This window comes from Eulemur rufifrons, chromosome 16 (genome assembly GCF_041146395.1).
Source record: "Eulemur rufifrons isolate Redbay chromosome 16, OSU_ERuf_1, whole genome shotgun sequence".
Lineage (NCBI taxonomy): Eukaryota > Metazoa > Chordata > Mammalia > Primates > Lemuridae > Eulemur > Eulemur rufifrons.
The window spans coordinates 38,137,040-38,148,649 of NC_090998.1; the positions used below are offsets into that span (position 1 = coordinate 38,137,040).

General features: G+C 47.9%; 1 protein-coding gene across 3 annotated transcripts; it reads right to left on the reverse strand.

Annotated features, from left to right (window-relative positions):
- Position 1: 1 nt before the first annotated feature.
- On the reverse strand, positions 2-3,286 carry FKBP11 (FKBP prolyl isomerase 11). Of its 3 annotated transcripts, none has more exons than XM_069490301.1 (6): positions 3,056-3,285; positions 2,804-2,869; positions 2,312-2,399; positions 1,973-2,006; positions 1,528-1,598; positions 2-232 (listed from the first exon to the last, which is right to left on the reverse strand). In XM_069490301.1, the coding sequence occupies exons 1-6, from the start codon at positions 3,182-3,184 to the stop codon at positions 15-17; spliced, it is 606 nt and encodes a 201-aa protein (XP_069346402.1). In that variant the 5' UTR covers positions 3,185-3,285; the 3' UTR covers positions 2-14. The 3 variants fall into 3 exon arrangements, with proteins under 3 accessions (XP_069346402.1, XP_069346403.1, XP_069346404.1); XM_069490302.1 differs by having other exon boundaries at positions 15-232; positions 3,068-3,286; XM_069490303.1 differs by lacking the exon at positions 2-232 and adding an exon at positions 1,293-1,342.
- Positions 3,287-11,610: the final 8,324 nt, after the last annotated feature.

Here is an 11,610-nt window from a genome sequence, read left to right on the forward strand (position 1 = left end):
TAAATTATCATTTATTATTTCTTTTTGCTCTTATTTCGTTTCTCTTCCTTGAGCTTCTTTTTGGAGACTTTGGGTCTGTTAGCTTTTTGGTATAAGTGATACCCAATGAGGCCCAGGAGGGCTGGCACCATGGCCATGCCTACCAGAGGCAAAATGCTCTTCACCAGCTTTTGCCAGTAGTTGGCTCGGATCAATGCAATCAGCTCCACGTCATACTGCACCACTGCATCCGCTGGAGAGGCAGAGGGGAGGGGACGATTAGAATCTTGGTACATTTTTCCAGGGCTCAGAATCTGAATGTAAACACGGAGGGTGGGCCACAGCAAAGCCAACAACTATGAAGCTGGCAAGATTTAAATGTGAGGTTGAATTCCCTTAGACAAAGGCAGAGGAGGATTATGAGCAGAGTCTAGTGATAGTCATGTTGACCCCACCTACACATGTGGCTTGGGTTCAGTGACAGGTCTTTGACAGTGAAGGAAAACTTTCTGTTAATATGAAATGTACAGGCTCTTCTCCATTTATAATTGAGGGAACCCTCTATACTAACCATAACCCATTTCCAAACAGCCACATAGATAGAATCTTTGCAGGGCTGAAATTAACTGGATTTAAACTAGACTCTTAAAAATTCCATCAATCAATGAACATACTCAATGTGATTATAGAACATAAGAGCATCAACATAAGAGCTGGAGAGGAAGAAGGCTGTTGCTTAACAAGGAAAGGGGCAGGTGGAACAGGAGTAAAGTGGGGGAAGAGGTGCGAACAGAAGCAAACAAGCGGCACCAGGAACGGGGAGGTAATAGGACTTTGGGTAAACGAGTTTTTCCTTGGTCCCCCTACCCTCCTTCCAGGCCTTCCTCTAAGCTGGAACTAGGATAAGAATTACAATCCCAATCTCTGTGGAGTACAACACATTTTAGCTAATAGAACATCTGTTATAACCAAAAGCTAGAGATACATGTCTTGGGAAATCTATCTAGTCTCAGACCCTCAAGAATAGGTATCAGCAGTGACTTATGATGGCTTTTAAAGTTATGGGGTAGACTTGGCTTTAAAAGTTGCTTTTTGTTTTGTTTTGAATTACTTGCCTGTGATTATTTTTACAATCTCTTCCCTGGTGGAGACTGAAAGGAAGGAGGGGGGTTGTGGTGAGAAACCATGCCAACTGCACAAATAACACAGTGTAGAGTCGTAGGAAAAAGGCAGGAAAGAAGTCCAGAGTTCTGGGAAGTGTGGCACAGGCAGCAGACCCATGTGGCTCTAGCAGGTGTCTCTTCCCTAACAAGTCACTGGCTGCCAGAGGTCAAGCCAGGTGGCCTTAATAGGTTATATGTCTCTAATCCCTGTGGGTGATCTGAGGAGGAAAAAAGTGGCCCTGAAGAAGGAGGCCCCAGCTACTCCTGTCCGGTTCAACAAACTTGGTCTGGACCTTCTCAAGCTCTAGACAAAGTACATATAGCTCATGTAGCTCTTAGGGACTGGGTATTTTCAGGGCCTGGGAGAGAGACCTAGTCAGATTACCTGGGATAGATGGCGGAAATCCCCGTTTTCCATAGGCCAAGTGAGAAGGAATGATTGCCCTTCGCTTCTCTCTGAGGGAGGGAACGTGAGTCACAGCCAGAGGCAGGAGGGTGGGCCAGCAGCTTCAGTCCATCTGAAGCTCCACCAGCAAAACCCCCTGGATATTCATACTCAAAATGTGAACTTTTCTACCTGAGCACCAAGCAAGTTGACCAGCAAAGGCGTCCGTCTCCCCACATGCCTCAACTCCTCCATCAAAACCAACAGCCAGAGAGGCATAGAGGCATTGGATGCCCTCAGGGGCACCACTGATCTGGACCTGTCCAGTGCTAAGTCAGGGTCCTTTATCCCACATGCTCCTGCCTCCTTGAGGAGCAGGGATGGCAAAGAAAGCCTCTACCCATGCAAAGGGGATTCCCAGGCCCACCCCTGCCCAGATACTCACCCCACACACATGTCTAGAAGGCTCTGCTCCAGACCTTGAGGAAAAAAGATACAACTGAACTGGAAGCTACCCACATTCCCCAAATCCCACAAGAAGAGGATCAAAGGCTCCCCCTGGATCCTCAATCGAGCTTTTCCCCACTTCTTAAATCCCTGGCCTCCAGTGGGGTATGTGGCAAGAGGAGTATTAGAAATGGGGTTTGAATCTCAGGAGGTAGCTGGTAGAACCCTAGGGTCTTACTCATTCCAGGGGAGCATTTCCAGAGCCTCTTCAACCTTGGAGAGGCTAAGAAAGGACTTAGATTGGGAAGAGGTGGAAAGGGAGGCACAGGTCACATACCTGGAATCACCTGCTTTTGGCCAAGTTCTATAACCAGAGGGTCTCTGGTCAGGGAGGTGTCAATAATACGTCCATCTACCAAGCTGCCCTGGGGGGGAGAGCATAGAGAGCGTACACCTAGTATCTCCCTCCCAGCAGTGGGCAACACACCTGGCCGCTACACTCATCTGGCCCGCTGGGAGGCGGCGACCCCCTTACAGCTACAACCTGCGTTCCCCTCAGGACAGAAAGGCACAGGAAGCCCCAAAGGGCTGGCACTTCTCAGAGATTCCTCCACCCTTCGCTTCTCAGTGCCCGGTAGGAACTGGCGGAAAAGCTGGGAGGGGAAAGAGGCAAGGAAGAGCAGCGCCCCTCCCCCCGCCACGTGCCAGACGACCCCTGGGCCCCGAGTTTCTTCCCCAGAACCGCTTGCCACGTGTCCGAGCCAAAGCTGACGTGTTTCAGCAGGGCGCCGCCCCCTCCCAGGCCCCGCCCCAGCCCCAGACCCCTCACCGTGTAGTGTATGTGAAGCGTGTCTCCAAAAGCAGCGGGCTCCGCACACGGTTCGGGGGGCTCCACCTACGATCGGACTACAGGGGTCACGGATGCTCCTCCAAAGATCCCGTTCTCGCCCCTGGACCCAGCACCGCCCCCAACTCCGTTCCCGCACTTCCTCTCCTCCCCGCTCCCAGGCGTTCAGAGCCCCGTATTCCCCCACAAGGCCCGGCCCGTGGGCGCTGGGGTCCGGGACTGTCTCCTCCTCACCAGGGTCTCCACCTGGAGGGTCCGGACGGGACTTTCGGTTTCAAACCCAGCCTCAGCCCAGCACGTCGCCCCACTGAGCAGCAGCAGCAACAGCAGATGGAGCGGGAGTAGTGAGGGGCGCAGGGTCATGACTGGACGCGGGGCAGGGCACCGGGGCAGCAAGACAGGCTGCTCCGGTGGCGGCAGCTAGGACAGCGTTCCCTCGGCGCCCAGACCAGACTGGACGGGACGGGGCGGGTCGCGATGCACGAGCTCCTCCTCCTGCAGCCCTTCCTCCACCTTGTCCCCACCTCCTAAAGGGAGGAGGCCGCGGGGAACCCTCTCTACCCTATGAGATCGGGAGGTCGCAGATTCTGACATGTCCGTTAGCCCGTTCTGTCCCACAACGAGGGGTTGAGCTATATAATAGCATCCATTTACTATTACCTACTGTGTGCCAGGCACTAGCGTCTAATCCTCAAAAGCGCCTTGAAAGGTAGGCATAGTTGTTTCCATTTTACAGATAAGGAAACATAAGTAACTTGCCCAAGGTCATCAAACCAGGTGGTAACAGACACAGGATTCAAACCCAGGACTATCCGAGTCCAGCATGTTTGCTCTCTGCTCTGTCCCCTACCATATGTCTCCTCACACCTCTCCTGGCAGTGCCTGGCGGGCCTACCCACCCACCCAGGCAGTTGTCAAAGGTGGCATCCCTCTCCCACCTCCACCCCTTCAGCTTGAATTTCTGGAGGCTGTATATTCAGAAGAAGGCTGGGAGCTGTCCTATGCCCTGTCCTTGGGAGTGCTGACTGAAAAGGGCAAGGGGCTATTTTCCTGTCAGAATGGGGTGAACCTTGATCTTTTCCTCTGTTCCTACCATTTGCTTTCACCTTTCAACAAACTTCTCAAAAGGGCAGCACATACAAACCTTTTATATTTGTGCAAAGACTTCAGTTTTTTTAAAGGTTTTAAGATTATTTTTGGTGATCCTACCGGTCTCCTGCAGGATTTAAACCCCCACTGACCACTCAGGACTTGGTGTCTGGATTCTGCTCCCTCAAAAGTCATCAGCAAGCTCCAACTTCTTGGGTCACCAAATTCTTGGGTCAGTTCTTGGTCCCTTGTTCTCTTTAGCATCACTGTGGTATTTGATGCCATCGGGTTCTGACTGGCCTCTCCAGGTTCTAAACACAGCTGTCTACTGGGTATCTCCACCTGGGTGTTTGGCCAGCACCTGAAACTCAACACACACAATACTGTACTCATTCTTCCTTCTCCTTCCATCCCATCTGGAACAACCCAGACTTCTTCCCAATCTCCTGTTCCTGTTAGTGGCTCTGCTGTTAGCATTCTCTTTATTCTTCTCTCATCTCCCACATCCAACCAGTCTTCTTTGGATTCTCCATCCATGGTCTCTCCAGCTCTTCCTTTCTATTCCCATGGTTACCACCCTAATTAAGCCCTCATTATCTCTCTTTTGGATTGTTTACAAAAAAAGAGAGACGCCTCAGCAGGAGAGAATTTCTGGGGGTCATGGAATGTTTTAGATTTTGAGAGGGATGTGGGTTACATGGGTGCATGCATTTGTCAGAACTTATCAAACTGTATGCCTAGGATCTGTGCATTTTACTGTATACAAATTATATCTCAAATTTTTTGAAAAGAAAAAATAACAACCAAAATCTCCACAAAACTACATATCCAAGTCTCCCTTAAAAATAGATATAGTCATCTAAATTCTGGCCAATAGGACATAAACAGAAGTGTTGGAAGTATTGTCTTGGACTTCCAGGAAGGCTCCTTAAAAGGAGTTAATTTAGCTAGGAAGTGTGTACTCTTCTCCCTCCCCCCAGTCATCTTTCCTTCCTGCTTTCTGCTGCCTGGATGTAGATGAGATGAATTAAGCTCTAGCAGCCATGGTCACCATGATGGAAGTTGTGTGCTAGGAAGGTGAAGCAGAAAGACAGAAGCCTAAGTCCTTGATCACTAGAGAGCCCCCATACCAGCCCTGGATTGCCTACCACAGACACCTTTAAACTGAGATAGAAATAAACTTATTTTTTAAGAAAAGAGTGGTAAACCCTTCAACCCCAGCCTCTCCCTACTTTAGACCATTCTGTACGTTGCTACTATCTACAGTTTCAGTCACATCACCTGCCCACTATGAAGCCTACTAAGGCCTCACATTGCCCAAATAAATAAAATTCTGACTGCTTGATATGCCAATTAAAGCTTTTGTCGTCCAGCCCTAATCTACTTTTCCAAACTTGGCTTTTATTCCATTAAACTGAAAGCCTTTTAGAGACAAGAACCTGTTTCTCATTTCTATATCCTCATTGCCAGCATAGTGTCTGACACATAAATGCTTGCTAAATGTTTATGAATTGAACCAAATCCCCTTCCTACTCATGGACTGTGGTCTGGCATCAGACAAACCTACATATCGTGTTTCTGGCTCTATGCCCGAACTCATGCTTTTCCTTCACCTGTCAAGTGCCCTCCAGTCTAAGTTCAAACATCATCTCCTCTGTGAGTGAAGTCCTAATTCCTTTGGCTAGAAGTGACTTCCTCTATTTCTGAACTTCAGGCATACACTTGCGGACATCATTATATTTTTCCCTATGTTGCAGTTGTTTATGCCCCAGTCCTCCCCCCTTGTTATCTCCTCCCCCAAAGCACCAGCTCACTGATGGCAAGGACAAGGTTGTCATCATGTCTGGAGCTCCCTATATACTGGCTACACAATACCCTCCAAATAACAAATTCTAGACAAATACTTTTTTTTTTTTTTTTTTTGAGACAGGGTCTTGCTGTGTCACCTAGGCTAAAATGCAGTGGCACCATCATAGCTCACAGCAACCTCAAACTCCTGGGCTCAAGCAATCCTCCTGGCTCAGCTTCTCAAGTATAATTGCTGGGACTACAGGCGCATGTCACCAGGCCTGGCTAATTTTGTATTTTTTGTAGGGACAGGGTCTCAGGCTGGTCTTGAACTCCTGGCTTCAAGCAATCCTCCCGCCTCGGCCTCCCAAAGTGCTAGGATCACAGGTGTCAGCCACTGCACCCGGCCAACAAATATGTTTTATTTTGATTACTCTACTATGAAATACCAAGAAACCATTAAAAAGGAAGATCTAACTATACTAATACGGAGTAACTCTAAAATAAATACATATACCCTTAAGTTAAAAAAGTAGCAGAATAAAGGTTGTGATATGAGCCCAATTATATTTTAACCCCACCTTAAATGTGCTAGGTAGATATGTTTAGAAAAGGAACTGGATGGATGCACACCAAATAGCTGAGGATGGTTATGTTTGGGGATGGGAATGAGAAGAGTAGAGGGTAACAAGTTCCACATGCTGATCATTGTATTTATGTATCGTTTGTATCTTTTACAATAAAAATTACTTTGGTTACAAAAATATTTTTTTAAATTAAATATTAAATGAACAAGATATATCGCAATACAAGGGAATGTGTGGGAGGTGTTGAATGAGTTGTGCTAACAGAGCTAAAGGCAGGGGGAGGAGGATAAAAAGTCCTTGTGGTTAGAGAGGGCACGGGCAGCTTAGTGGAGGTAAAACAAGCTAGATCTTGGAGTGGGATTTTTAAACAAATGAGAAAGGGGGTAAAGGCAGGGGGCCAGGTGTTTGGGGAAAAATAAATGGACCAGTTTGGCTAAAGTAAGGGATCCGGTCAGGAATGGACAGAGGTGGTAGGAGAGGGAATTAAGGGCTGGTTGTGGAGAGCCTTGAATGTCAGACTAAGACAGTAGGAACACACTGAAAGGTTCTGAGCAAAGAAGTAACAGCACATACTGCATTGATGCATCAGCTGACTGGAATGGTGTCATGAAGGTGTCTTTCACCTAGGAGTAGGCATGGAAAAGCAGAACTGTTACAGTTAAGACAATATCCACCCACAGAGGGCAGCACAAGCCCACCTGGACCTGGGAGGGACCACAGAAGGATCTTTTTCCTTGGGTCAAGTTAGAAGAAACCTCAAGGACAGAGAAAGGTGAGATGGTTCTGGGAAAGGTAGGGGAGCTGGCCAAACTCTGGCTGGAGGCATAACTTAATCAGAGGACCACAGCTAGAAAACCCCCCACCCTCAAAGGTATCTCAGTTTGTAGGGAGAAACTCTACCACAACTCCCCATACTCACTTTGCCCAATGATGTTGGGCAATTAAGGGCAATGTTTTTTCATTCACCCATTCATTCATCAAGGTTAAATGCTTCTTAGGTGCCAGATAGTAAGCAGGGCACTGCTTTTTAAATGTTTTTAGTATGTTTATAACAGGTTCTTAACAAATAAAAAGCCTATGAATCAGCATATGCAAATCTGGATTCCGAATGTGATATCATATTTTCAAGGGCATGTGTACCCCAGCTGACTAGTTGTTTTTCTTTTAGTTATGGTTATGCACTCATTTATCCAAGAATGAAGCTGTGGTCTCCCTCCTCCGCTCTTCCCCTATGGCTGTGCTAACCAAGGAGGTTATCATCCCATGAATGCAAGATCTGGGAAAGGCAGAAACAGAGATTCCCCATCTCCTATCTATAACCTATCTATAGCCAAGAGTGTGCCCTTTACTATATTCAGAACTCACAAAGAATCACAGTGGTTCAGAGCCCCAGGCTAAGCCCTCTAAAAGTCCTTAAACTCAATTCTGTCCTCAGAGGGCTCTCAACAATGTATGGGATGGAAGGGTGGAGGTGGAAGGTGGGCAGGAGACAGGTTCTACGTTCCAGGTGGACAAGCTCAGTCTCAAACCTCCTGCCTGGCCTGACCTGACTGCCAGACAGCTTCTCAATTGTGCCTGGTTTGTGAGGAAGGGTGCATAGGTAGAACCAATCAGCCCTGTGCACAGACAGCAGGATTTTGGTTCAAGTGACCTCTCTATGCCACTATGTTCAGCTCAGAAGCCAGATGTGCTCTTAAACTAGAGCCCAGATACTCTCTTCTGCAACTCATGGCCAAAATGACACACACAAACAGACACTCACCTTCAAGCCTGGATGGTGAATGGTCCCGACCCAACTTCCTCACTTCCAGACCTCCAACCACTTCCTTCAGTGGCTTTGCCCCCTTTACCCTACTCTCAAAGCTTCCATTTCCTCTGTTCTAACCCTCTTCCCTTTTCTCAGGAACTCAGGGTCATTCTTAACTGTACCAGCAACCAGGGTCAGGAAACCCAATTAGAAAGAAAAACCTGCAGAGGAAGGAAGGCATCTGGATCCTATCATTCCCCAGTGACCAGCATACTGCAGCAGCCACCAGGTTAGAAAGTGAGAGAACTAGTCTTTGGCTCTCCTACCTCCTTCAGAACTGGAAAAGCTGCTCTTAGTGTTATGACTGCATGCCCAAAGACACCACTCCCTATACTAAGCAGCGGCAAAGGAAGGGGTTCCCCCCTACATGTTATTCCCCAACTCTCACTACCCCACGTGGTGTGCTAAAGATATCCCAAAGGATTCCAGAGCATCCGAGAATTGGATTCCCAGGTCCCTGAGTACAGTGGTTTGAGACATTTTTAGCACAGGCCTAAAAACATAGAAGGTACTAAATAAATACTTGTCAACTTTCTGTTCCAACCAATCCAGGCACTTGAACTGGAAGTGGTGCATGCAGTGAATCCCCAGAGCCTTCAAGTCTGAGAAACTCATATATACTCACATTCATTCTCTGTCACTGCCCCTATACTCTGGAATGAAGGGGACACTGCCAAGCCTTTCCACTGGCTTTCTTCAGGCTTACTTTGGAAGCTCCTTTGCCCAGATTATCCTGAAGTGGATCCTGGGTCCTGGGTCCTCCACCAACCCATGAATGATGAGCTATTTGTATTCTGGAAGATGAGGTTGCTGCTTGGTGTAGGAGCTAGGTGCTAAGCATTTACCTCCCAGGTTGAGTTTCCCTCTCATCCCATGACCCCCTAAAAGAAGCTGAAATGTTTAAACTGCCACAAGAGGGCTCTCCTTTACCTCCTTCCTGGCATCCTAAACTGAGTACTAAGGAACAGAAAGAAATAGGTTATCCTCTCCCCCAAGTTGTTCAGGGGTCCAAAGACTCCCACTGGCCTGCCATTCAGCTAAAGTCCTCTCCATTATCATTTACACAAATAAAGCACTTGGGAAAGGTGCTTTTTTTTTTTTTTTTTTTTGAGACAGAGTCTTGCTGTGTCGCCCCAGTGCAGTGGCGTCATCATAAGGTGCTCTTATCTGCAAGCTGTCACCAAGCAGAACTTTGGAGAAGCCTAGAATGAGGAAAGTGACATCTGATTTTGAGGGATAAGTGGGTGTTTGAAGTTATGGGGTTGATCAAGGGATATCTGGAGTAGTTTGAGGGTTACACAGGGGCAGAAGCACTGGTCCTTGAGGGTGATGGCTTGTTAACAGGAGAGGAGCTGAAAAGGAAAATTGGCAGGGGAGGCAGTAGAGAGACAACAGAATACAAATTATATACTTCACATTGATAGGTGGGGCTCTCAAACTTATATGCCTAAATCCTGTCCCTTTTCCACAACAGCAGGTTGGGAAGACCTCTGTCCTCAAAGCTTAAGAAAGTGGTAAGACTGAGGAAGGCCTGCCTGGCTCACCCAAACTCACCCACCTCAAGGGTAGCATCATCCCCTTCTTTGACTGGAGCTAGACAATAGGAGAGAGGAACACCATAGTGGTGGGAGTGGGATAGGAGGACAGGCTTTATGGAAAAGGTCTATTCCCCAAGACATTTGTGCAATCTCTGGATGAGGCCTGGCATCCTGACAATGGGAAACCACATGCATGACGTAGAGTTGATGTAGGGCCATCAGTTGTAAGAAGGATAAAGTTCATTATACTGCCCAGACATTGACCATTCATGCTTACTCACTGCTAAAGTCTAGAACTAGATTGGTGAGGAGACTCCAATCAATAGATGAAGGGACCCTATTCAAACTAGTTTGAAGCACCTGATATGCAGGGCTAGGGAGATTTGAGAGTAAAAGCAGTGTGGGGCATTCTAAGTTCTGGGCCCTCCAGCCATTGAAGTCCCTAACGTCTACCAACAGGTGATAAATATGGCCAAGTTCAGGGCTGAACCCTTCAGAACTAGAGAAGCAAAGACAAAGCCTTCATACTCTGATGCCCAATTCATTTGGGTCCCCCCCCCCCCGCACCGGGTATGATGGGAAGAAATAAGCATCACGGAGAAGGGCCTAAGTTATTCCATAACCTCACTCTCCACCAATCAAGTGTGCCCTTTACTGCTCTGCGGAGAGAAGGGGCAGTCTGGAGAGAGAGAGACCAGTAACAGAACTACCCTCACCATTAAACTACTGTCCCATGGCTCCTGCACATCAAGGATGAAGGTCTGCTCCAAAGCTGCATAAAACAAGTTTAATTTCCAACCAGGGTCACAGTCATCGCGTTATCCCACATTTGAGCAAGGATAGAGAAGGTGAGTTATTAAACATATACAGTCTACATTCCAGAGGAGGAAAAAAGAAGAGAAAAACCAGTTCAGAACTGCAGTTACCACTATAACACCACAAACAAACTTTGGGGGTGGCAGGGAGGGGGAGTCCCCAGGAAGAAGAAAGCTGGAACCAAGGAAAGCATAAAATTAAACCTACCAGAGGAAAGCAGGAGAGGGAGTGGGCAGAAATGGAATGAAACACCCAATCCCAAAAGAGCTGTTAAGTGAATGGGAATGTAGAAAGGACCACCCCTGCCAAGGGCTTAGCAGCCAGGGATACTACCAAGATCACTTACTGCCCCCTGCTGGCCAGGTCTGGAGCACCACCGAGGCAACCTCCAAGGCTGCTTCCTGACACCCTCAACCCCAGATTGATCCCTGGAGTCCCAAAAAACGAGGTGGGGGGTGAGGGCTTAAATGAGGAAAACCTATTTGGGATTGGCATCTAACTAGGGAGGGTCAGAGAGGGAGTGAGGCAGGAGAAGAGGCAAAGTTCTCACCAACCACAAAGATACAGAGTGAGGAATCTTAAGTAGAAAAAAAACAAGGAAAAGATAAACAGCAACAGCAGTGAATGAATTGAGAAGCCAAAGGAAAGAGTCCAGGGAGGGAAAGGCAACGGAGCAGGACAAAAAAATCTGAGGAAACAGAGCAAAGAAAAAGTGTGGAGGAAAGCATCTGTGGGGTCAGGGGAATAAATACATTTTTAAATGAAACAGAGCTTCCAAGCCCCCCCCCCCCCCGCACACACACACCAAACACACACACACACACACACACACACACACACAGTCTAGAGAGCAAGATACCTACACATACCCACTGCATCTTGGATAACACATCACTAAGTAACTGGCACTGAGGGAGATACCCCTGGAACCTCTCTTTCACAGTTCAGTCTGGGATGGGGTGAGGGGTATTGATCTGCCTGCTGTAGACAAAGGGGGCAGGAAGCCTGGCCCCATGGAGTAGGGCTTGGGACAGCCCTTCTGGGAAGGGGTCCTTCAGCCATGCTGTGGGGGGCCCTGAGCCCTGACCTTCGTGGAAAGGCATGGGCAGCTATCTTGGAGCTCAGGGCACAACCAGCACACACAGGAGCCCACAGAACAGCCAC

What these genes read in the sequence shown, in the direction of transcription:
- FKBP11 (XM_069490301.1), bottom strand. Translation starts at nt 3,184, where the DNA reads ATGACCCTGCGCCCCTCACTACTCCCGCTCCATCTGCTGTTGCTGCTG. An exon ending in CGCTTCACATACACTACACG is followed by an intron (nt 2,400 to 2,803) that starts GTGAGGGGTCTG and finishes TCTCCCCCCCAG; the next exon opens with GGCAGCTTGGTAGATGGACG. An exon ending in CTTCTAGACATGTGTGTGGG is followed by an intron (nt 1,599 to 1,972) that starts GTGAGTATCTGG and finishes TCCCTCCCTCAG; the next exon opens with AGAGAAGCGAAGGGCAATCA.